This window comes from Canis aureus, chromosome 2, assembly GCF_053574225.1.
Source record: "Canis aureus isolate CA01 chromosome 2, VMU_Caureus_v.1.0, whole genome shotgun sequence".
In the NCBI taxonomy this organism is placed as follows: domain Eukaryota; kingdom Metazoa; phylum Chordata; class Mammalia; order Carnivora; family Canidae; genus Canis; species Canis aureus.
Window position 1 is genome coordinate 76520676 of NC_135612.1, and position 27457 is coordinate 76548132.

General features: G+C 37.3%; 1 protein-coding gene and 1 long non-coding RNA gene across 5 annotated transcripts in view; one reads left to right on the forward strand and one right to left on the reverse strand.

Moving 5' to 3' along the window:
• DTHD1 (death domain containing 1) overlaps positions 1-17791 on the reverse strand; it is a 75419-nt gene extending 57628 nt beyond the window's left edge. For 2 of the 3 annotated variants that reach the window (XR_013369395.1, XM_077879870.1), the window contains exon 1: positions 2406-2997. Coding sequence is in view for 2 of the 3 variants with exons in the window: in XM_077879870.1 (XP_077735996.1) it covers positions 2406-2995 (590 nt within the window). In the remaining variant the exon portion in view is untranslated. Of the gene's footprint in view, positions 1-2405; positions 3022-5159; positions 6464-17601 lie in introns of those variants that run through there. The other variant, XM_077879884.1, reaches the window with a different exon arrangement.
• Positions 1-27457, forward strand: part of LOC144302504 (uncharacterized) — a 303624-nt gene that overhangs the window by 274604 nt on the left and 1563 nt on the right. The window lies entirely within an intron of this gene.

Below are 27457 nucleotides of genomic sequence, written 5' to 3' on the forward strand. Positions count from 1 at the left end.
ACTGGCTTCTTCATCTATTACAAACTAAAACTAATACCTAATCCATAATACTATGAAGATGGAATGAGATGAAATATTTAAACTTCTTATAATAGGGGGTTAGCATAAAATGCATGCTCCATAAGGTAGGTCTTTACATTAAAATTATCAGCTTGAGTTTCTCCTCTTCTCAATATTTCTCATTTCTTATTAGTGAAATGATTGAAGTATTGGGAATCTCAAAGATAAATGAGAGCATCAATAAAAATTTAGCATGAATACCCCGTTCGAGAATAATCAGGTTTTAACTATTTTTCAACTCTTAGTAAATTGAATTTTACAATGCCCTTTAACATAGATATTTTTTAAAAATGTTGAAATTATAGAGGAGTTTATTTATTTATATTTATAATTTTGAACCTGTCAAGTTAGAAGGAAAACTACCCAGTATATTGATCTGTTTGTATATTCTCTGATGATGGTGATAATGGTACTACAGAAAGTGTGAAACAATTTCTGAATTGTTTAATAGAGAATACAGTGGCCCAGCCTTGTATGACTTCAAAAATTATTTTCTTCTGTGCCCTGGAAACTATCTGCATACACTCTTCTAAAAGACAGATAGATGGACTGAGTAAAGAGACCTGTAAATGCTTCCACTTCTCTAGCCTTAGTCAAATAGATCTAGTCCAGCAGCTAAAGTAATCAGATTGGTTTATGTTACTCTTGTTTCCCTTTGAGTCTATACACACTGGGACAAGGACACTAGGAGAGATAGGTTTCTCACAGAAAGCTCTCCAGGGAAGAATCACAACAGATTGCTAGTGAGGTCTTGTTGATGACACACATATTTTAAGTAGCCTGATGGCTTTCTGGCTCAAAGGACTGAAAGGAGTAGTCATCTGTATACTTATGCAAGCCAAGCACAATTGGTTTGGATGCTAAGAAGAGGAAATCACAAACTGGGGAACACCTAAGGGAGGTAGTAGAGGGAGTGGTTCAGCAGTGACTCATTAGCTGATGCTTTGAGTCATTTCTGAATGTGCGAATATGAAATGTTAATGTTTTTCTCAAATAAAATGGACAACTTCACATTAACTAACTTAATGCTTATTTCGCAGAGGCAGTAATTCTTTGGAACTATGGGGTCTTTCATGCACTGAATGTACGTCGATGACATCCATAAAAGTCATTAGATTCTCAGCCCTGTAGGGACCTCACAGCTAACCCCACTCAACCTCTTCATTTTATTGATGAGATAACTAAGGTCAAAATAGCAAAATGAGCTGCTTGAGATTGAAGACTCAGTTGGGGTGTGCAAATGGTATTTTACACCTGAAAAGAACATCACGGCAGAAAGGGGTTACATGAAGGCTGGAAGCATGTGGGAGGTAGAGAAAGTGAGGGTTGTTGAGAGTGAAATCAAATACAAACATTCAGCGCAGCTCGAACATCTGAACATCTGCAGAGTGGTGTGGTACAAGGCCCTTTACGTGATTTTCTCATTTGATCTTACCAAATAATCCCAGGAAGTATATATTATTTCTACAAAGAAGAAAATAGGCTAAGAAATGAAGCAAGCTGCCCAAGGGTTACAACACTAGTATGTAAAAAAAAACAGGAGATAAAATTTAAGGTAGTCTGATTCCCAAAGCAATGATTTTTATCATTATTCCTCATTGCCTTCTAAGGGCGTGATCTTTGTAGGAAAACTATGGCTGTGAATATTTTATTTTATTTTATGTTTTATTTGGACAAATAGAGATTATTATCCCCTTGTATAAGGGAGATAATTCATGAAGTGTATCTGTCAATTTCAACATTTTCTTTTTTTGAAGTCATGGGCTCTTTGAGAATCTGGTAAAAGCGCTGGACCATCCCCAAGGAAATAAAATAGGTGTGAAAATATACACTCAGTTTTAAAAACTGCTTAAAGCTTACCCTGCCCCCCAGAGTCTACAGACACAGGTTAAGAATTTATGATCATTTATAAATAAATAAATGTGAGAATTCATTTGAGGATATAGCTAAAATAAATCTAAGGCTAGAAAATGCTTTTCTAGTATTCGAACTCTCCATAGCCTCCCATTTTTTTCTTTCTTATTATAATTGAAAACGTTGTGATTTAGAGGAGTGTTCACGTTCTGGACAATTGTTCACTTAAAACACTTTCTCCTATAGTCAATTCCTCTTTCTTTAAAGAAACAAAGTTTGTTTCCTAAAATTATAAAAAAAAATATTAGTAATAGCAGTCATTTAAATTTTACTGGGACTAATTTAAGCTAAATTATTGATTCACAATTTCTTTTGGAGATCTGAAGTGGAAATATAAAATTCTAGTCATATATAAATACTATGTATAATAACTACAGAAATACACCTATCAGTAGGCATATACAAGCACCTGTCACATTGCATTTACTTACTCTTTTTCCATTATGTTATTCTTTTGCTTTAGACTCTCTGAATCATTGGAAAGAAGACTATTCAGATATTTGCCGGAGATATCACATGTTATTGAGGATGTGGTAATCTCTTCTCTTGGGCCTTCTGAGGTCTCTTGAATTTCTCTTTCTGTTGTCTGGATTATGTCATGCATCTCTTCCCTGTTGCCATTTATGTTCTCAACAGTCATGTGTTCTGTTTGTTTATCATCTTCATTTTCTGCATTATCTGGGAACATTTTGTTCTGTGACTCCCCTTGCTCTGTTACATCTCTATTCAATGATGTATTGTTTTTTTCCCCCACTGATTCTGAACTCATATGTGCTTTATTTTTTTTTAATTGGACCTGGTTTGTATAAGGACTTTGCTCTCCATTTGTGGGAGAAACAGTAGCTGTTTCTATGACATTTTGTTCTCCTCTTGCAGCAATGTCTGCTGCTTTGATATTGTGAATGGTGGACATTGTCTGCAGTGGAGTACATTCATCATGCATGCCGCATAAATTACACATCTCTTTTTCTTCTTTCTTTAGAAGTGTAGCAGTGCTCCCCAAATATCCATTTATTTTCATGAGGCAGTCTATGAAAGTAGAGATTTCTGCACATAGATACATAAAAAAATAAAATACAAAACTGAATCAAATTATATTTCTCCACTGACATCAAAGGAGGTACAGCAAGATAGAAACCTACCAAGACCCTTACCAGGCATTTAAGCCTATCTTCCTCCTGAAGGAGAAGTCCTTGGTACAACTGTTACTCTTTAAATACATTCAGGAATTGGGGACAAATTGCTCTTTACTGCAGTGTCAGGATAAGTCTAGTTTCTCCTGCTCATGAAAATGCTTTGATTATTTGAAGGCAGATACCATGGTCCCCTCACATTCATAAAATTCTTCAATTGAAGTCAACATCTCCTTCAATCATTCCTTGATGATTTTGAGAATTGTTCCTTCTCTTTTGTACTATATTGTTTATCAGTGATCCACTTATACTTATTTGTCTGAAATTCAGCAAAAACCCTTCAGATGAGACTTGGGGAGCTGGCATACCATAGCTACATTATTTCTACTGTTGCAGATGCTATATTTTATTAGGTACTTGGTTGGCTGCTATGAGAATTAAGTTAAGTTTACACTATTCCTCCTGCTGAGCTTATTCATTTACAATTTTCAAATTAGTCTTCCAAAAAATAACTCTAATTGTAACACGTCTTGATTCTCTGATTAGAATGTGCACTGACTACTCAAAGGCTGCTATACCAAGTCAAACCTCTTCACTCTGGTGTAAACCTTTCCATGATCTGATCTGATATAATCTCTTACTCCATCCTCATGTTCTATCATTCTCTTCTTTGCCAATCCTTCCTCTGAGTTACAGCTCACAGCTGAGGTCATCTGATCACTTCTTGAAGGTTTAGCAACTCTCCAATGTTTAGAATTTAATTCTGAACTAAGGAATATGTAATTTATAGCCCTATAGGTCAGGATTTTCAGAATCATCATTAAACCACCCGTTTATGAGCTGAGTTTATCTTTGGGCTACGATTCTGACTTGCGTTTTTGTCTTGTACCTAAGAGCATCTTTATTTTGATCTCCTGCTCTGGTAGTTGTGTCCTTATCACTTTCCATGAATAAATACTTATCTCAATATGTTGCCTAGGACTATATTCAATTCTTTCCAGAGACTAGAGATCTGCCTATAAGCTCCAGCTGATATGGTCTGGGTCATGCTGTCTTTGGGCAGATTTCCCTGATGTCTACCAACTGTCCTCTAGATAATTTCTTAACATTATCCCCTGGATCCCTGATCAATGAGACCTGCCCACTTGCCTTGGCATTCTATTTTTTAGAGTTGGATTTCATGACACCCCCATTTTTTCATCTAGAGTAACTCTTGTCTGAGATCATATTCATCAGATACAATGTTCTTCCTGCCATACTTCTCAGCATCCATAAGTGGGATTGTTCCCAAGAATCTGCTCCCCTCTTAGTGTGTGTGGGAGGGGGGTCCAATTCAATAGCCCAGCCCACCCCAGTTTTTCTAATGTTTTTGCAATAATGAGTTTAAGCTCAAATAATTCTACAAATAGAATACCTTATTGCAATATAGAAAAACTGCTTGTTCTAGCTCAAACTAGGGATAATTTCCTACCTTTAATCTTGGGTCCTGCTGATAATACCCTTGCCTGGAATGCTCCTTCAAGATTCCTAATTTCCAGGGACTCCTGGGTGGCTCAGGGGTTGACTGTCTGCCTTTGGCTCAGGGCAGTAACCCCGGGGTCCTGAGATCAAGTTCCACATCAGGCTCCCTGCAGGGAGCTTGATTCTTCCTCTGCCTTTGTCTCTGCCTCTGTCTTTGTGTCTCTCATGAATAAATAAATTTTAAAAATATAAAAAATAAAATACTAATTTCCAGCTGTATAAATCCAATTCTTTCCTCAACCTTCAGTTTAAATACAGCATTTGATCTAGCATAATTCCCTATTTCCCACTCTAAAAATGGAATCTTGCCTGCTTGTGAAGTCTTAATGAACTTTCTAAGTTTTTAGTGGAATTGGCCTTAATGTCCCTGGCATTATTTTGCATTTGTCTTACCTTATTTCCTGTACTCTGATGTTAGTCCTTTGTGGATAAGACTCTATCTTAGCCTTCCTTGTACACTCCTTCATACATCCCAAAATGACTACTCAATCAACATTTCTCAGAGAGAGAATAAATAAAAGAAATACTTGCCTTGTCTCCAGATACACTGATTCTCCTTGTCAAGCAGTACATACAGCTGCTGGCAGGTAGAGTGCAGAGTCCCTGCAGTGTGCTCCAAGAGTTGGTGAAGGGCCCCACTGAGCTCTTGACCCAGAAAGACCACTGTGGCTATCCAAGTGGCCCCACCAGACCCTTCCCAAGGGTTATCACCCAGGAGGGCCTGCTTTAGCATCAGATTTTGTCTCCAAATCTGCTTCAGTATTTGGCCTAGTCTACCTGAGCCCATGTCCTCTGAATCCATTTGTGCTCCAAGAGTGGAATGCTTCTTTTCTGCCAGCAAAGCCTAAAGGTTCAGTAAATTCAAACTTGGCGATGATACTTCTCTTAAAATCTAGGAGATGATCCAAGTGAGCCAGCCAAGCACTTTCTCACATTATAATGGTTTATTCAGCTTCTTGTTGACCAGTGAAAAGTTACTAGGTGACCAAAGGAGGGGCGTTCCAGCACCCTGGCTGCCATTGTGTACAGAATAGATTAATCACAGAGATAGAACTAGCTCACACAATCCCACTCGCCATGTAAGTTTTACATATTCAATATGCATATGGGAAGCCCTGTATGCTTTTCAAGTTTTGAGGCAACAAAATATAGATTCAATAGTTGGATGAGAACTTTATTAATCAGAGGTAAACTATTTAACAATATTGCCAATGAGATTCCCATGTGATACTTAAAAATACTTATGAATGAAATAATATAATGTTTGAATTGCTGCAGAAAAATCTTGGAGTGTGGGAGTGGTGTACAGATGAATGAAGATGGGCTGTTACTTAATTGTTGAAGCTGGGTATGGTTACATGCTGGTCTTTACAATTTTCTCTATTTAGCATATATTTATACATACGTCAAGTCTGTAGTGAGATTGAGATATGTGCTTGGCTTCTTTATTCTGTGATAATTTTTCTCTAATTAGATAAATTAGATTTTCTCCCTTCACTAAATAAAGCAAACCTGAAGAGCGACTTTCTCTTCACCATGTATAATTAAAGTTCAAATGCAACAAGTTCTCGTCAATACTGGCCCTTCAGTTGGCATATTGTGTATGAGGCCACTGCAACACAGAGCTTGATCCACGAGAACATGGGGATGTGTGGAAAAACCCAAGACAACTTGCTTCCTCCCCTCCAAACCCTCTCCTGATACCCTGATATGTCACCAAGGGAGAGGGCAATGTCTTCTAGACCAACTCATGTTCTCTCAGAGGTACCAGATGAGGTGAAAGCTTCACATTATCTCATCTAACACTGGGATTCTTAGAGTCACATTCAAGATGCCTGGAAGACAAGATAAGGAAATAAAATCCAGTGAATAAAGAATAATGGATGAATACCACAAGCCTAAATACCACTCTAGCTGCCTATGGTTTGAAGAGTCTACAGGAAAAAGAAAGAAACTGTGGAAGGAAGCAAGGTGCCCGGTAGTTGGCAGAAGTAGGGGCTCAGTAAACCTCTGTTCACCAAAAAGGCAATTTTTTTTTAGATATGAGTTTATACCACATCATGGACCATATGTTTAAATATTTTTCACCTTCTCAATACTAAACATTTTTTGACTCAATTTTCTTTTCTTTTTTTTTTCTTTAACTCCTGAAATATGTATTTAATTTTTGTTAATAGTGTATATAATGGCTTTAATTCAGTATCATTTCTAAAGACTCTCTATAGTATTTACTGTGGGTTCGGCAGTAAGTGCTGGGACTAGAACCTTTTAGGACTTGGAAGAGAGGCAGGCACATAACAGAATATGAAAATGCAGCTCAGCCGGTGATGAGAGATAAAGCAAAAGTAGAAAAAAAAGATCATGCAAGGTTTGAAGAGTAGAAAAATCATTCCAATTAGAGGCCAAGGAAGTGTTTGGATTAGGGGCTAAAGGAGGTTCTGGATTTGAGCAGGCTAGACAATAGAGAAAAGGCACATTCCAGCATAGGAAGTAATCACATGATCCAGCATAGGAAATAATCACAAAAGCATGAAGCTATGAAACAGCCCCAGTGTGATAAAAAATAGGAAAGCATGGCTTTTTAGAGGAGGATTCAGTAAGGAGTCAGAGGAGCACCAAAGCTTTGATGCAGTAAGCACAGACTGAATTTGCCCCCACTTGAAAAGAGGAAGTGACCAGAGAAGAGTCTAATAATTGAGGAGAGTCAGGAAGAGAAGTTGGAATTCTGTTTGGCATGCAAAAGAGAGAAATTAAATATTTTTAAACCAAGTTAAAAGATGACCAAAGCTGTGCTGCAGATGATTTAGATGGTAGAAATCTGAGAGGGAGGAGGCTTGAGGGCCCATATTAGAGTGTTAACACTACAGGAAATGGAAGGGGATGCCTTGAGAGGCAGTTTGCTGTCAAGTGACTGGAATTTATTAAATCATTAATTAGAGGGAAGAGAATCAAAAAAATTGAAAATCCACTCATTCATTTGTTTGAGAAATATTTATTGGCCATTAATGAAAGAACTGTGGTTGGTAGCAGAATGTGACAAAGATTTTTAGTTTGGATGACTGAATAGATAGTAAAAAAAAAGTCTTTGGATTAAGGAATTTAGGGAAAAAATTAGACTTGATGGATGGATATTTGGATTAATTTAGGATTTTCAGAGTTTAAGATAGCTGAGGACAATTCTTTGAATTGAACTAGAAATTAAGAAGAAAAGTCAGAATAATATTGGCATATTTTAATGTCATCAGCAAACAGCTGATGGATGAAGTAGAAGAGATCGATGGAGATTTACACCATGCACATTTTAAGTGTTGAATATCACTGATAGTGAAATGCTGAACATTGGACCAATATACATTTTTTCCCTTCTAGATACATGGGAAAATTCTTTCTCAGGGTAGGGGGGAAAAACCCAAAACATACTCCAGCCTCGTTGACATTTGCTACCCTCAAGTTCAAACTTGTTCTCTGTCTGGCTTCCCAAGAACATGTAATATTTGCAAAGTCAGACCTACCACAGGCCATGCTACACTTACTTGTTAAAACAAGCATCTGCATGTTCCTGCCTCTTGCTTTAAATGAATTGATATCTCTAACCATGGAAAGAACTGACATTTGCGATCAAGATTTGTAACACCCACAGACGTTAACTGCAAAAATTCATCTTAATGGGTTTGACATCTGATTATCATCTTCATTGTGGCTACTAGTTATTATCACTACAAAGACTTTCTTTTACTTTCTTTACTGAGAACTCTGGGCTTCCACTGACATGAAAGAAACTAGCATGCAGTCGAGAATTCATACGAAACATTATGGGGTTGAAAATCAACAGTTCTTCACATTAAAAGCAGCACAGTGAGTAGAGATGCAATTTAAGTTAAGTAGGATCGTCACTTGTTTACTACCTGAGAAAGAAAACTCTCAAGAGATTGAATAACCTGTTGATGCTAGTCAGGAGATGAGGACAACACAGTTTGAAGCATGGCAAGGTATGCCACTTTCCATGGAATTTATAGTGAGTAATGGTTGATAAATCAGATATAAGCAAAAGAGTTACATATGCTTGAGATACTATGAGTCAATGTGATGAGTCCTGTTATCTGATTTTGTTATTTTCTTTGAGTGCCTGCAGTTGCCTACATCAGAGCTTTTGGTACAGTAAGCACAGACTGAATTTGCCCCACTTGAAAACTCTTGTTGAATTTCTGTTGATCTTTTAACTGTTTTGGACAAATTCGTACAACTCTATGACGTGTGGAAGAAGTAGGAAAAGTAGTTGTTTTGTTTTTGCCCCCCCCACCACCACCAATAATTTGTTACAGGATTCTCAGTGTGCTCATCAATTTTTAAAAGTTTTTTAAGAAGAAGTGGTAAAAATTGAAGCTAAGACTTCTGGTTAAACAATACAGGTTAGATCTATATTCTATCTATGCTTCTTCCCAAAATGCCACTGAAGAGGATAAATAATATATAAATCCCAAAGACAAAGAAGACAGGTGATACTACAATACACAAAAGATGTCTACAACAAATCTGTATTTGTTGATCTTTTGGAAGATCAAAAGCAGATGGACAAGTTATATGACTTAACCAAACTAAGAGAGCACCCATAGAGTAGAAAACAGGCCAGTTCTTGCCATGGAATCTCAGAAGGTAGCAGGAATTAGAGACGACCAGCACCACTGACAGTGAGAATGAAGTGAGGAATAGAAGCAAGTTATTGAAACTGAGTTTTGGGTGTAGGCAGATTCCTAAATCTGTTCCTCTGCCCCAAATAGCCAGACAACTCTCTCTGCCATGCAGGGGAAGCTAGCTAGAGCTTTTCTCTATGAAGAAGCTGCAGCAGGAAGGTAGGAGGCCTAGGCTGAGCCAAGAAATGGAAGGAAGTGCTATAATGATGAGAAAGGTTAAGTAAAATGTGACAATGTTAATTACTGAGGTCCCAGTCTATAGTTCTGCTCAGTTCTAAGAACAGGTGCCAGTAAGCATAACCTCTCAGGCAGAAGATGAGATGTTTCCTCTCTAGAGTAACTGAACACCTCAAGAGAAAAATCTATCAATAGTGGAACTTTTAGCACATCCCCCCACCTCCTCAACCTCCCCAACCCCCCCCTTACTCCCTGTTCCCAGAAGTTTGCCCTGCCCCCACCAGGTCATCAACAATGAAGTATCTGGTTGGTCAGTCATAAGCCCCATCTATGCATATAAAGTTTTCTAACAATGCTCCTAATGCCTCACCTTTAAGAAAAGAATAACAGACAAGGAAGTCAAGCATTGGAAAAAGCCTCTAATATAATGTTAGACACTTAAGCAAACATGAAACTTGAAAAAAATAGAACAAACACAGGCAAGAGGAGAAAATATCAAACAAAGCTATAATTAACATCTTTAGAGCCTGAGATACGAGAAAATAATGCATCCACAAAACAAAGCAAAAAAAAAAAAAAAAGATTTTCCAAAAAAGGGAACATTTGGACAATGAGAAAGAACACACAGAAATGAAAATAGTATAACAGAAAATTTTCAAGCTGGTATATGGGTAGGCGTAAATAGTTGAGGAAATCTCCCAGAAGGTCAAACAAAAAGACAAAGAAACAATAGGGAAAAAAGGAAGTTAAGAGAAATTAACTGTTCAATGCTGGTAGCCCAACCAATATGAGCCCCAGAGAGAAAAAATTAAAGGAAATAACTTATCAAAGGAGTAATATAAGAACATTTCCCAGAACTGATAGATAGAAAGGTCTGAGAACAATACATGCAAAAAGAAAAAAATCATAACTGGTTATGTCATAGCGAATAGTCAAAACACCAAGGACAAAGATCTTAATAGCCTCTGAAGAGGGAAAGCACTGAACTTCTCGGCGGCAACACCGACACATAGAAAATAACAGAGTTGTGACTTTAATATTCAGAGGGAAACCTCTTTCTAACTTAGAATTCTGTTTCCCCCAAACTGCCTTGCAAGTGTGCAGGGACACAAAAGAGAAAAAGTGATGTGATGCAGTAAAAGGATTGGCCAACACTACGGTGATAATCTCCTTGCAATATTGTGACAATGTGATTTACTTTTTTTTTTAAATTTTTTTGACAATGTGATTTATAATAAAAAATAAGATATTTGATTTTATTTTTATTTATTTACTTTTTTAAGATATTTGGTTTTAGAGCCCATTTCTGGAACAGGCCTTCTAAAACTCTTAGAACTTCATTAACAGTGAGAGCCATAAAGGTGTTCTTTGTTATATTAATTAAGTGGCTTTTGAAAAGCCCCCTGGATGCCCGCTGCTTGTCAAACTCTTCTCTAGGGAGGTGGGGAGACCAGAGGGGCTGGAGGCTGAATCAATTGCTAATGGCCAATGATTTCACCAATTATGCCTACACAATGAAGCCTTTTGTCGATTCTATTTCAATAGAAGTGGAAAAAACTAAGAAAATATTTTGTAAAGTGTGCGGAGTAGGGAGGGAGGGCATTTTCAGGTATGCACATATCAAAAAATTTGCCTCCTATGTAAACTTTCTTGGAAGCTACTAGGGGGTGTACCCATCAAAAGCAACAGAGTTAACAGAAGAAAAAAAAAAAGCTTGGCAATCAGGAAGAAATAGAAAAGCCAGCAAAGAGAGGGACGGATGAGTTAAATGCTTAAAATGAAGTCCAGGGTGGCCAGGGCCTCAAGAGCTCCTAGTCCTGGGTACAGCAGTCATCTGAGGGTCCAGGAGGGCTGTCTACAAGGGGGAAATGGAACTATGGAACTATCTGATGTTTTAGCCATTCAAAAAGAAGTTTTGCAATTCTACTCGAGAATTTTGGGGAAGAATTATTGGTAACTGGGCAAATGAAATAAAATGAGACAATTAATAAAATAAAATTCTAAAAGAAAGGATATATAATGACAGTATATTATATAGCCCTGCTATGCATAGTATTTACATAGCCATAATAACAAAAATAACTGTAATTACTTTTAAGTGATACCGGTGATAATTAGTACATTACCAGAATGAGTTTAGTAGGCGTGCATGTGGAGAATGAGTATAATGTGATGGCTATGAGAGCAAAAGCCTTATTTCGATAGCAGGAAGTCAAATATTTAAAAACAAATCAAATATTTAAGAATAAGCAGAAACTAATATTTAGGAATCTGGAGGTAAGTGCCAGAAGAAACTGCTAAAAAAAAATTGAATGCCATTGCCCCTGGTGAAAGATGTGGGAAGGAGGAAAGCAACTCCTGACCTCTGAGGGCAAGTCCACTGCTACCTGCTAGGCCCTGGTGGTGTTAGGGACTGACCTGACATTCACAGCTAGTCTCTAATATTCTGTTGAACGCAAAAAATATCACAGAACATCAATATCGTATAAGGACACTCTGTGACTATAATGGATCAAGGCGAAATGAAGACCCCTCTATAATCATGTCTAAACACAAACAATATACGAGCATTATTCTAGCCACAAAAGACCAATTATCTCCCTATTTCAGCTTTTATGACAGAGGGCTACTTCTTACCAACTTTAGTATCAGTACATGTACTCTTAGTATACATAGTTCTAGTATTTCTTTAGTCTTCCCTCCCTATAGATAAGATTTACAGAAATACCCAATCATAGAATTGTTCCCATTTCTAAACAGCTTCTTATCCAGAGCAAGAAACTTCCCCCAAATCATACAACCAAAGTCCAATTCTTTATTAAATCTCTTTAACTGAGACACCCCATGGCTCCCCTCAACGGTAGGAGTTCTCCTGTACTGAAATGAGTCATAAGCTCCGTCTATTCAGTGACAGATGTGTTCCTGGTGGCCTTTGAAAGATAATTGGGCATTTCAGTTAAGATGAGGGAAAGGGGCAAGTACTGCAGCTTTTCTTTACACTTGCCATGCTAGGGATTCTTTAAGAACTATGTACACATATTACTTTTTGTTTTTTTTACTTTTTTTTCACGTATTACTTTGGTATATATGAAATTTATATATTAAAAAAGAATTAAGGCCAAATGTTGCATTCACTACAGGTCCTTTGGTGATGATATTAAAGTTGCATAACATATTCACATCAAGTGGGTTACTTCAGAACAATGAACCCATATTCTTAATGACTTTATAAAGAGTATTTTGTCATTCAAAAATGCTTGGAATTCAGTGGCAGGTGTTCAAGAACGAACTTAAATTAAAAGTAGTCAGTTGCACTTGGCATGATCCTCAAACAGAGGTGGAATAATTACTACCTGGTAATGGCCCATTATCAAATACTTCATCAGGGGCACAGCACTCTTGATGCAAGCAGAAGGTAAACAAATGTTTGATGATTAAGACAATGATGAAATGTAATAAACAATCTACACATCCTTTAAAAAATCATCATACCATTCTCCTTAAAAAGTAATTTTAAAAATCCCTTAATATTATCAAATACTTCCTCAGGGTTCAAGCTTCCAATTGTCTCATAAAAGTCAAAACCAATTTATTTTTCACACAAGTTTTAAAGACTGGACTCCACATGAGGTCCAAATAGACAATTAACTCCTTGTTAATGATTTTCATATGAATTTTTAAAACTGGGAAACTCATTAAAAATATGCCAATAAAATAGTGATCGAGCAATTTAATTATAAGTTTGAAGCTTATCTTTCATTTTTGACATTTTTATGTGTGATGTGAAGTAGGAGTTGATTTAAATGAAATCACCATATTTGCTAAACTACAGCAGACATATTTGCAGAGATAGTTGCATTCCTTTATATGTAAATACTCAATCTTTACCTTTCAATTACAGTAATTATTGAATTTGAGATGTCTTGTCATACCTGGAAGTTTAATACTGACAAGTTGGCAAGTTCTATAATCATTATGTAAACAAAATGGTCTGTTCAGGCTGTAAGGGACTATATTTGAATTGAAAAGTAATTAAGGGTATTCCATTATTTGGTTAGCAAAATCTCCTTTTTTTAACAGCATTAATGGCCTCCAAAATTAATACCAAGGTTTGGATTACAGTTTTGCAACACTTATCTGTTGAGTCATTGATGTGTTTGTAAGGATTCTGACTCTACGTATTCACGGGCCGATGACATGAGACCAATGAAATAAATTTTTATGTGAAATAAAAACTGTATAGTTTCTTCTCTGCCAGAGTTTCCCGAGACAGATTTTCAAATAAGAGTCTGCCAGATGCGTTGCCACTGTGTAGTTTGTGGCATCCCAGTATTTAGAATGTATTTCTGTATCTTCCTCATGGCTTGACTCCTTCCAAGGTGTGATTAGATTTTTGAAGGTAGTTTTAGCAAAGAGAAAGAAAAAAAAAAATAATTGAAAGAAGGAGAAGTCTAGAAAGGAGAAAAAATAAGGGCATAATATAAACTATGTATTCCTCCAAGTTCACCTCCAGGTCCCCTCCTTTCCTCTGGACAGTCATAATATAATCTACCAATGGAATATGACTGTAGTATTCTAGATCTCAACTCCACAAAGTGACCCTTCACCTATACTCTATGGCATCTCTTACAGACCTTATTCCTAAGTGGGATTGCCATCTTATTCCTCACACCGTAAAAATACATTTGCAAAAAACAAATTCTTCAGCATGAACTATGCTCTGAACATGATGGAAACTCGTTTTTGAAGCAAGGATAGGATGCTGAGGGATGTGTAATTTGCTGTTTTCAGAAATAATAGGACTCTTCCAGTGAAATATGGTTAGGCTAACACTGCCTCAGTACCCCACGGTATCATCATTACCAGGAGAACCATATGATACACATTGAATCCTCAAGTATCTTTGTTGCTCAGAAACAAAATTCATTATACAGAGAAAGTATTAAATTCCTCAGAACTACAACTTTCTCCCTTCTTAGACCACTGTTATCTTGACATGTTGATCCAATGCATCCAATTGCTGTCTTAAATTATGTACATTCATTACAGATATTAACCACATCCAATATCAGAAAAAAACACAGTATCGTTTTTTTTTCCTATCACTTCCCTTCTCATTGCTCTGATCTTCAGGTTCTGGGCCATGCTAGGATCCCAGTGAGTGGCAACACAGGTGAAGAAGACAGCCATGACTGGCCCTAGGCAAGCATTTATATTATGAAATTATCACCGGCATCTCCTTCGTGGAACTATTCCCTCTTGCCCCGCCCTTTGAGCATATCTTCCTTCTTTCTATCTTGCTGCCTTGAATCAAATGCCAAGAACCAGTTGGTTAAACCAATTCGGACTAGAGTCTTGGCAGGTCTGTGAGTTTCCTTACCTGCTTGCTTGCTTGCTTGCTTGCTTTATTTATTTATTTATTTATTTATTTATTTATTTATTGAGTGAATCTGCAGTAGTACCTCTCAGCCCATGTGTTCTGCATCATGAAGTGATATCATCAGGAACATTTTTTTTCTGTCATTTTGAGCACTGTTAGCAATGTATGATTTTTTTTTTTATTGTTTCAGGTCTTAATTCAGAATTAAGCTATATAATAAGGGAACTTTATTTGTTTTTAAAAACTAAGAACAAGAGTAAATTAGTTCCTGTTCTCATGAAGGATTCATCTTTGTTAGGACACAGACGATCCAAGATTGTGCTATGGTTCCTGATAGACCCAGAAAACGGCTCCACTGTAATCCCAGGTTCCCATAGTGAATTAAATCTGCTTTGGGTTATTTAGGTCACATACTGTATAAGTGCCCTCTCTGTGTCATTTCTCTGTAAATAGTGAGTATGCTTCAGTTTTCTCTATAATATACATTTATTTTTGGACCTCATTAAACAGGTTAGGGAAATTTAAATAGGTCTAGCCAGTAGACAGCAGCTAAAACTGAAGTTAGAAGTACTCTCTGTGGTATTATCTAACACAAGATGAGGGGCGTTTTTAACTCTTGGCTGTTACCTACAAAGGAACAGAAACCGCTTTTTGAAAATCAGGTCTGAAAATCAGGTCTATGCTTTTCTAAATATGCTTATTGCTTAAGAATATTAATTTTGTTTTAAAAGCAATAGATGGTGATTGCTATAAGCCATCCTTGTTCAGGTGGGGGTGGGAGTAAGAAAATTCTAGTTTAAATAGTATAGTCCAATTTGTCTTCTCCACCATCCCTTTGCTGCAAATGCATGGTTTTAATCCCTCCTTAACCTTAAACTGGTTTGTATTTTTCCAAAGTCTAAGATCATTCTTGGAAAAGAATAAACTAGGTGCTTAGGGATTAATTAGTTAACTGCATTTAAGTAAAGGTACCATATGAATTCATTTGATTACACAGGACAGTATAGTAAGTGAACGCCTCTATAAGGGAAGCTTCCTTATGTTCTGAAAGAGTTAGCCCCTCTGTGCCTCACTTATATCCTAGATGGGACTGATGATAAGAGGAGAAATATGCCAGTATGTTCAACACTATCAGACTTTTCTTATTTCAAATGTACAAGAGAAATAATGTGTTTGTCTGTGGGAAGAGCAGACTCCTCTGTTTGGGTACTTGTGAAAACCACAGGTTCGTTAATTAATCTTCACAATTCTAATGATAGCTTAGAAGAGTAAAAGGGAACAATTTCTAAAGAATTGATCATTATTAATTCAATAATTGGAAGTAAAAGGAGTTTTCAGCTTTACCTTGTAGGATAAGCAATATGATTTTTTAAAAGATTTATTTATTTATTCATTCTTTCATTCATTCATTCATTCATTCATTCATGAGAGACAGACAGAGAGAGGAAGAGACATAGGCAGAGGAAGAAGCAGGTTCCCCGCAAAGAGCCCGATGCAGGACTCAATCCCAGGACCCCGGGATCAGGACCTGAGCCAAAGGCAGACGTTCAACCACTGAGCCACACAGGCACCCCTATAAGATTTTAAATATGCATCTTAACACATTCAAAATATTCTCATTAAGAAAGTCTACATTTTTTAAAAGTACCAGACTCCCAAATATTTTATTGTACTTCATACGTTCTCACTTCAGTAACAAGCTCTAAGCTTAATAACTGCGAAACAATCTCAACATTCTTAAGAACCCAAAAATGAGAGCACTTCAAGGGCAGATAGCAGGGAACATGTTAGGAATTAAACACACAAACACACACACACGCGCGTGCAAAAATACTTTCAGTATGCTTTTTAAGAAGAGGTGATCCTTGGGAGGGCTATTCATGTGAGTGTATACGTGTGTTTTGAGGATTTTTGTAGCAGTTGGCATCCTTATCCTTGTTCAAAGGAAGAAACAGCAGTGTGTTTGCATGACCTTGTAGACTGATATTTTGAGCCATTACTTAATCCAGCAGCTGTGGCTAATGCCCTTTTGTGTGTTACAAAATAAACAAAGAAGCAGAATATAATAAGGCAAATGAATCCTTGAGCAAGTCAGCTTTGTGCATACAGCTTCGGCTTCCATAGAATGTTAACTGTTCCAATGTGATAGTGGTGACATCCTCTCCACAGTTTAGCTGTGAGATTTGGGCCAATAATAGACATTGCAACCTATTTGGGGACAATTTTAATCATTACCCATGAGCCATGACTAGCACAAACAGCAAGACGAGATCATGAGCAATAATCCACTTGAGAGAAGCTAGGTGTTTATCACCAAATCTCTGCTGGATAAAAGTGAGGACAAGTGACCTGTACATTATTACAGACATATTATAGACAACAGGAGTCCTGAAGTGGGATATTTGCCTGCCAGTCGATACTTATTGTGTGCAGAGCATTCTCCTGATTCTATACATGGCTGAAAAGAAATAGTTCTTGCCCTTGTGGATCTTAAAAATCTAGTAGAAATGGCTAAACATTGTGTTTAATAAGAATCAAAGGAAACCAAAAATTTATATCAAAAGGGCAAATCAGCTGTGTGTTACACGGGGTTTTAGAAGAATGAATGCTACAGACTAGACAAGGAAAGTAAAGGGGAAGAAACAGCAAAGAGCACAGGCAGGCAAGTGAGGTGGGAGTTGCTGAATATAAATCAATTTAGACAACCTCAGATGCAGCTACAAACCTGTGGTGATGTCCGTGACTTTGAGAATGAGCAGTGGAACCACTAGTGAAGCAAGAGTGCAGCAAGCAGGAGAACCTCATGGTGAAACCATCCCCAGGGATGTAGCCGAGCAACCACGATGTTGTTCCACTCATCATCTAGGTAGACCAAGTACATCCTGTTTCTGTGGGAACAAGAACTGCGCCACAGCTGACATCTTGAACTAAAAAAAAAAAAAAAAAAAAATCCTCTAGGCTATATACTACTTTTTTTTTTTTTTTTTAATGAAGAGTTTCTTCGGCTCAGTCCTCAAATCTTTTCTTTGGTTGGGCCAAAGAAAACTCCGTGGGTTTGAGTTTGAATAAAAATGTAAGCATGGTAGGTTTTTGGTTTTGGGGGCCAGGGTTGGTTTTTGTGTTTGTTTTTTTTGTTTGTTTGTTTTTTTTTTCTGACCTACAATGTGGAAAGCACTGGGAGAAACAGTTTTACACCTGCTACATCTCTAGAGGATTCCTGGGATTTCTACTATTCCTCTATGTTAATTGCCAACATGACTTTTTTTCCCCTATGTTTACTCTCAAATGGTTTTCTACGATACAAAAATGGTAAACCAATGGAAGTAAACCATATAATTCCTTCGGGCCTCTTTCAGTTGAATCTTGAGATTCAAAGCCATTGGATCTCTCAGAAGCCTTCAGAAAAGTGCTGTTTTTGTCCTGTGGCTGATTGCATGTGCTACATAAAATATAGCTTCCTTTGAGGTTTTGAATGATATATTCTTTAGAGAGCCTCAAAACCAAGATAAGATAGAGTTTTATAACACTTTGCAAGTTTAGACTCAAGGGATTTGCCACAAATAGGGAGTTCCTTTTCAATATTTATAAGAAAACAAGAGCAACCACTTTCTTTTTTTTTTTTTTTAAAGATTTTATTTATTTATTAATGAGAGACACACAGATTGAGAGAGAGAGGCAGAGACACAGGCAGAGGGAGAAGCAGGCTCCATGCAGGGATCCTGACGTGGGACTCGATCCCGGGTCTCCGGGATCACACCCCGGGCTTCAGGAGGCACTAAACCGCTGCGCCACCAGGGCTGCCCAAGAGCAACCACTTTCAAACAGCTGTATACTATATCAGAAATACAACTGGAATCTAAATATACATGCATATTTACACACACATTCTAAAATGTGTTCCATGTGTTGTAGAGAAAATCCATCCATTTTTTTGAGTACCAATAACTTTCCGTTTTAAATCCTAAATTGAGCATGATAACCTGCAAATATGTTCAGGCATTACAAATGTTTACTAAGCATCTACTATGTGTCAAATACTCTTAGGCACTGGAGCTGATGCTAAAGTGGAAGACTTGCATCCTGTTTGTGTAGTTCAGCCTACAGGAGAGGCTAACTCACTATTTAAGAAAGATTTATTTTTTTTTAATTTTTTATTTATTTATGATAGTCACAGAGAGAGAGAGAGAGAGGCAGAGACACAGGCAGAGGGAGAAGCAGGCTCCATGCACCGGGAGCCTGATGTGGGATTCGATCCCGGGTCTCCAGGATCGTGCCCTGGGCCAAAGGCAGGCGCCAAACCGCTGCGCCACCCAGGGATCCCCTAAGAAAGATTTAAATAAACAATTTCTAATGCTGTGTATCTGCCTTTATTATGTATTTTTGTTTAGAGTTTATCTTAGTGCTACAGGGAAAAAGACAGTTCTGAACCTGCTGCAGCACGTAAAAGATTATCTGATATTTCACAACAAAGTTAATACCAAATTCTTTCAGAGCTGATTGTTTTGTTTATTTTGAGTGCTAGAATAAAGTAATTGTTAAGTTATACTTGAAACAAATCACGCCATTTCAAAATAATTATGAAGTCTAGTCTCCCTTGTCAAGCATAGTATCTATTTTACATGATATATACCAAAACGTGTGTTTTTAAACTGGCTATAGTTTTACAAAACACTATGATGACTAAGAAATTGCAGATATATTTAGTCTCATTGTTTTCCCTATAATGAATTTGTCCTTTTGACTGGTTAAAGGTCCATTTTCATGATGTCAGATCACTGAATGGAATTTTGAGTTCTTGGAACTTCAAAAGGCTCATTATGTAATATAACATCCAAATCTAATTTGAAAGGAAATGCTTCACTAGAGTCCATTTCCTGAGCGTGTCTTGTAAACAGATGCAAGTTTGGACACTTCCTCTTTCTAATGTCACCTCTTTTTGACATTCCTATATATGTTCTCTTATAATTAGATATTCAAACATTGAAATCCAATAAGCTTAAACATAAAAAGAATCATATGATTCCAGTGCTGGAAATATCTCTGAGGTCCCCCTGGTCCCACCTTCTTACTGTATGATGAGGACGAGGGAAGAACCAGCTACAGTGTATGAGGTTTTACTATAGAGCTCATCTACTATCTGTTAGTGGCATTTTCTTGCTATCTGGCTCAGGTAAAAAGGAAAGATTTGTTCTTTTAAATAATAAAAATAATAAAAAAAAAAAACAGGAATTGAAAACGTCATGTACTTCCTTGAATTAGAACTGTTCATAACTCTTTTAAGTATTTTAGTATTTCTAAAATTTGGCCAGTAATTTGTAATTGTGGTTTGAGTGAACATTTAGATATACATAATCATATATATATTGTAATATATGTTATTTCTATATTATAATCATATATATAATTTATTTAAAATTTTATAGATTTCCTATTCCTCTCCCTTCCAAAACAAATCCAAATATTTCAGAGTTCTTAAAATAAATTCATAAGCAATATGATTGTTAAAAATAAAACCAGAAGGGTCAAAAATCACACAAGGAAAAGGGGGGAAAATTACCAGAAAAGAGGTAAGTTCATTATTTTTTTTTTTTTGTTTAACTCCAGTATATTTAACATACAGTGTTATATTAGTTTCAGGTATATAATACAGTGATTCAACAATTCCATACATCAGCTGGTGCTCAACACAAGTGCCCTTCTGAATCCCCATCATCTATTTCACCCATCCCCCCACCAACCTCCCCTCTGGTAACCAGCAGTTTGTTCTCTATGATTAGGAGTCTGTTTCTTGGTTTCTCTCTCTCTCTCTATTGCTCTCTTTTTTTTCCTTTGTTAATTTGTTTTGTTTCTTAAATCCCACATATAAGTGAAATCACAAACATTGAAATTTACATTGAGCTTCCCTTACCAGCCATCAAGGCAACGACAGGGTGAAGTCTTTTTGGTCTTAGTTTTAGATGCAAAGAGGTAGGAAGCATTTCTTGTACTGAATTCTAAATAATTTCAGCATAAAATCTTTATGTAAAGAGTACTAAAATAATGAACAAGGTCTCCACAAGAAGCTTTTAAAAAAGCATCAAAATTTCTTCATGGTTCTTATATTGAGTCCAATGAAGGCCATTTGAACATGAAATTGAATTACTGGGAAATAATTTTTCTTTAGGGCAAAAGAGTATTAACTTAGATATGTGTTTTACTAATAACCTCAATTGAAGTAGGAATAAATAGAATTTGAAGCAATTGAAAAACATGAAGATTAGCTTACCCTATTAAATTAATTAAACAAGTAGGCCATTAGATTGATGTGGCTCTAGTGCTGTGGTGGCCTATGTAAACAAACCAAAATCTAAGCTTCTACATGCCTTAGGATGATGCAATCAAAATGTCAAGGACAACCAATCACAAATAGACAACCAGGCTTTAAGCTCTAGACAGTCAAATAATTTCCTTTCTTTGCTTCTGTACTTCATATAAGATTTTTCCCTGGCTCCTGCTCAGGGAGTGATACCCACCTCTGTGGGTTAGGTGCTGCCTGATTTGAATATATTTTTGCTCAAATAAATCCTTAAAAACTTTTAATTTGCTTCAGTTTATCTTTTAACACCCCTTACAGTCTTATTCAAATATTGTATCAACCATGCTTTGGGCTAGAATGGATGCCAGCTCATTCAATATTACATTGTAAACAGCAGAATGAAGTATATCTCCACCTACTTGGATTACCTGGGACTGTGTGGGAAAAAATGATACTCTTCCCAGGATATTCTTCTAGTGATGCTATCATTCCAGCCAAAGTCCCTGTAAGGAGACATGAAATGGGAACGACTTTCAAGGCTTCTCATCGATATGGTCTGAGAAAACAGGATTTTCTCCTTCTAACTATAGGACTCTAGTAATAGCTTGGCTTCTGTGAGGGAGAGCAGGTTATGTAAACCACATAAACTCTACATAAAATTACGCATATATATATATGTATGTATGTAATTATATACACATATATTACATACACACACACACACACACACACACACACCCCTTGGATGGAAGGAATGAAGGAAGAAAGGAAGGAAAAAAGGAAGTAAGGAAATATAGAATCAATACCCAGGCATTTTTTGTTGTGATATAATCAAATTATGAAGGTCAGTTTTTCTAAATTAATCATCAGTTTATTAATTTTACCTTTTTTCACTTTTTGGTGCTAGACCTTACTTTCTTAGGATACTGACATTTTTCTTTTGCACTCATGTTAGTCCATGTCCTCCAAGAAGCAAATACTAGTATCAGATTAAACATTAAAATACTAGTATCTGGGATCCCTGGGTGGCGCAGCGGTTTGGCGCCTGCCTTTGGCCCAGGGCACGATCCCGGAGACCCGGGATCGAATCCCACATCGGGTTCCCAGTGCATGGAGCCTGCTTCTCCTTCTGCCTGTGTCTCTGCCTCTCTCTCTCTGTGACTATCATAAATAAATAAAAATTAAAAAAAAAAAAAAGAAAAGAAAAAAAAATACTAGTATCAGATTAAACATTTAAAAATTAGAAATTTATTAGGGGAACTCCCAGTGAGAGACAAGGGTAAGGAGCTTAGAGACTACTTGCTCTGATCTTGGGTAAAGGAGAGAGAAGGAAGGAGGGAGATGAGGAAGGAAGGAAGGAAGGAAGGAAGGAAGGAAGGAAGGATTGATTCTAGATGGGCCTTGCAATTCTTTTTTTTTTTTCTAAGATTTTATTTATTTATTCATGAGAGACACAAAGAGGCAGAGACACAGGCAGAGGGAGAGGCAGGCTCCCTTCAGGGAGCCCGATGAGGGACTTGATCCTAGGACTCCGGGATCAGGACCTGAGCCAAAGGTAGATGCTCAACCACTGAGCCACCCAGGTGGCAGGGCCTTGCACTTTTAAGGAGAGTTCAGCACTGCAATAGCAATCTGGGAGGTTATGAGCCGAAGGCTCTGCTGCCAGAGGAATCCGAGTCTCCCAGGAACAGACCTGCCTTAGGATCACTGCCACACCCAGTCCTTGGCTGGAGGCCAGTGGTAAGGCATGGCCAGTACGTAGCAGCCAGGGCCAGCATTACTTTTACTCTCAGCAGTCAGAGATCCAGGAGACACATTCTGAGGGCCACCACAGTGGTATATATCTAATAGCCTTAATTTACCTTGAGCAGAGTTATTTATACTACTTTCCATTTTTGTTTATTTTAATATACAATAATAATCACTTTTTGAGTGTTCACCAAATGATAGACAAATACATTAAAGCCTTTACATGCATTATGTCATTTTCATCTTCACACACACCCTGTTATTAGTCCCATTTTACAGAAGATTACTTAATAAGTCTCTTGCACGGACAGGCTGTGATGGACTATTATGTCATCTTCATTAATTGGAGAACTATGTTTCCCAGAATCCCCTCATCTATATGGCCCCCCTACCTATTGTTAGCCAAAAGAAGAACTCGAAAGCGATTTGAAAATTGGAAGTGACGCAGCAAACATTATTCCCTGAAAGTTGTTTGGCAGCCAGATGAGGTGATGGACAGATGAAGCTCTGATTGGTGGGTTCCAAGCATGTTTTTTAGTTCTCCTTTGCTCTGATTACATCTTTCTGCAGCCTACTGGCTCTCATGATCATAGTGACCTCACGTATACCTCCAAACACTTGACGTAGACCCAGAGAGTTGGTCTTCACAGAAAGAACAACTCTCCTTAAGTTCCTCTTGGGATTCCCCTTTTATGGTTCTACTTTAGCAATTGGCTGTACTTGGCTTCTCAGATTGGCTACGTGATAACTACTCTGATCGTCTAAACTCTGCCTTCTAGACTTTCACTTATCCAGCTCCTCCAACAATTGTAAAGTCTAATTCCTATAATAAATCTTTTTTCCCAGAACAGAATGGCTATCCTCCCCTGCCTGAACCCTGATTGATAGAATAACAGTGCAAACATCTGTTGAATGAATGGGCAATTTAGGCCTAGCCTATGGATTAAGTTGTATACAGTCAGTCTTCAGAATCCAATATCTTTTGTTGTGCATTAAAATGAGCACAATTCATTTGTTTCAAACACCATACCCTCAAGAAGAAAATGTGGCCATAAATTATTGAGGTTAAAGTCCCTTACTGGCAGTTTCCCATATAGGCATTCATCCAACTACCTCACAATGTATGAGGCTCAGGGCCAAATTTTTGCCTCCCAGAATTAGGTGGGTATGAAAACCTACAAATGTACCTGGTTGAGACTCCAAATTTTGGTGTCCTAAGAAGCAGCGGATAACTTTTTAGTCAAGAAAATTTTAAGAGCCGGCATTACCAGTCAAGCCTCTAATGTTAAAAATGCCTAATGTGTCTACAATCGCCTGCAAAATGTATCTCCAAGATACTGAATGGAGTTAATTTAATATTACTATGTCAATATATCAAATTAAGTGTTGAAAAATATCTTTCAGAAATAAGGGCTTTGCCATATTCATATTTTTTTTTCCCTGGGAGTAGTTTTACAGTACACGTCTCTGTCTTATGCTTTCAAACTCAATTTTTGAACAATACAGAATCAAAATAAAAAATATATATATCACGAATGGTACTATCACACCACCTTGGGAGAAAAAAATAAGATATAGGGCTGTGATGATAGCTGCACACAGCTCTTTTCTGTGCTTGCTCTATTTATCTATCAGGTCAGCCCGAAATGTATCTTTGTGCCAACCTGAGCATGATTGGTACAGCTTTCCTAGCTGATGTCCTATTACGTTCTGCCAACAGGAGGTGCTAGGGGGAGTTTGGAAGTGAAGGAAGGGGGAGGGGCAGAAAGTACCACCCTTTTTTTCTCTCAGCAGGGCCTGTGTCTGGCAGGGGCTGTCTACTCCAAAAGTGTTTATTCTCACTCGTTTTGGCACTTCCAGAGCAAAACTCCTCGTTTGCCCTAAAGAAACCAGCGCCAGCCAGATGCCTCCCCCCCCCCCCCCCCCCCAACCACCAGAGGTCTAAACCTGAGCTCTAGGAGGCCCTTCCCTCCTGTAAGCTGCTACTCTGGTAATCTCCATCTTTTGCCTTTTGTTCCCAGATCCCTTGGGGCAGAAGTTGCTTCTTATTAGTTCTGATCCCCCCTCCGTGCTTCCCTCTTGCTTTGCAGGCCTTCAACACCTGCGATCATTCATTATGTTCAATCTGTCTTGTCGAAGCACTGAATGTGAATTCTGTTCTCCTGATTGGACCCTGTCTGATAACATTCCTTATTGCATGGCTTCTAGCCAATAAAAGGGATTTAGGTCTCCTTCCCTGCCTCCTTCTTCTTCTCCACTATTTAAGGGTTATTTTTCAAGTTTGCCTTCGGTATCTTCAAGAAATATCCTGTCAACTACTAGGGAGCACCTGCAGTTTTCCTTTACTTCTCATTTTTTTTTTTTTTTTATGATGTCTATTGCCAAAGCCTTGAAAGCTATAAAACTTTGATCCTACAGATAGGCATCCAAGATGAGCTCTTCCTTAATGATCTAAATGGTGATCCATTCTACTTACTCTGCTGCTCGCTCAATGGAGGGCCCACACCTTGCTCTAAAAATTTCCAGCATAATATAACCTCTATTCTCCAGAGCTGGTTTCTTTGACGTCCTTTACATATTTTTGTGTGGGTTCTCAGAATCTTTTAGACTTGAAGGGCACAGCTTTCACTTTTACAGCTATTTTGTTACAAGTGCTACCTTATGGCAGAGGTCTGAGTCATTGGGCTGAGCTGAAAGGCAATCAGTTTCACTGATAGAATGGACTACTTAGAATTACCTACAGTTTTACAGAAGGAAAGAGGTCCCACCCCCATGCCTTCCTTCCTTCAACAAGATTATCATCAATTTTATTTGTTCATTCTCATTTCCTCTGAGGATTTCATTTGAACAAGGGGGTCCTCTGCTACAAAAAGATTTTGAGAACTATGAGCAGGGAACCTCCAGATGTACCCACACTTATCCAAATACAAAGATAAAAATACCTAGATTTCAAGCTGAGGCCACCACAATAAATGTAAAAATAATATTTACAAGGTCCAGGATTCTTAGGATTTAATAGAAAAATTTCTCCCAAGCTTTATAATATTGAAAAAAGAATAAGTGTGCTCTTTATTTGTCGAAGAATATTGCTGTGTGCACACGGTTTCCTAGGAAACACAAGGCCTACATTCCTTGAAATGGTAGTTGTGGGTCCAAAGAACTTGAAAAAGGTGTGGAGTGACATTAAAATTTTGAAGGCTCCAGAGTACAAGGAAAACCTCCATCAATTAAAATGATCGTTAATCAGAACCCTAGGTTTCACTAGTTAAACAAGAGAAAATTAAGAAATGTATTGAGCTTCAGATATCTCTAATAAGACATTGTACTCTGCATTAATATGCATTAGTTCCAAGAAGTAAATGAAAATTGCATATGAAAGGAATTTGAAAGCTGTGAATTTCTGATAAAAATGACATGTAGATATTTGCGGTGCTCTTCTCAGTAAAATTGAATACCTGAGAAAATATTTGAAAAGATAGAAAAGAAAGGTAAATGAAAATACAGAAATTTAAGATAAATCAGAACTCTGTGTAGGTGGGAGCTATATAAAGACAGGATTTTTAAAATTGACTTATTTGGGGGCATCTGGGTGGCTCAGTCAGGGAAGCATCTGATACTTGATCTCAGCTCAGGTCTTGATCTCAGCTCAGGTCTTTGAGCTCAGGGTCATGAGTTTGGGCCCCATGTTGTGCTCCACGCTGGATGTGGAGCCTACTTAAAAAAAAATGACGTATTTCTTTCAAAGTCAAAAACATAAGTTTACTGTACATTAATGTCTATTAATTAAAATATGCAAAACGTGGGAAAATTTTAGTCTTTTAACATTGAGCCATTTATATGTGATTATTGGAATAATTTCTATGTGGTTCCAAAGATTTTTTAATTTTTTTTCAAAGGAAAATGGTTCTCTCTCTCTTTTAAAAAGATTTTATTCATCTATTTGAGGAGAATATGAGTGGAGGGGGAAGGAGGGGGAGAAGGAGAAGCAGACTCCCCTCTGAGCAGGAAGCTCCATGTGGGGCTGATCCCAGGACCCTGAAATCATGACCTGAGCCAAAGACAAACACTTAACCAACTGAGCCACCCAGGTGCCCCATGAAGATGGTTCTTTATAGAAATTTCTGTAAGATTTTTTTGATGTGTTCTCTCCTCACAGATTTTAATGCAGATTTTTCCTATACGTTATCCAAGGTAATCTCACACATAGCCTGTTATTTTCATACATGTGTTTAGTTGAAATATGATATGAAATATGATATGAAAGTACCACCTTTATTGCTATGATATGACTTTTATTTAGGGAGTAACACTTTATGTTTAGTTTTCTTATTTATGATCCATTTAATCCAGTTGAAATAAAGTAGACTTAGTAGTTTAAATGAATATTCTTTAACACTTAGAGACACGTATCATTCATAGACTCATTTGCATAAGCTTAAGGTTGATCATTTATGGTTTAGCACAACTTATATCTTAATAGCACCATAGAGACATAGCAAAGTATCCTTGATCTCTAGATTGATTCAACAATAATTTC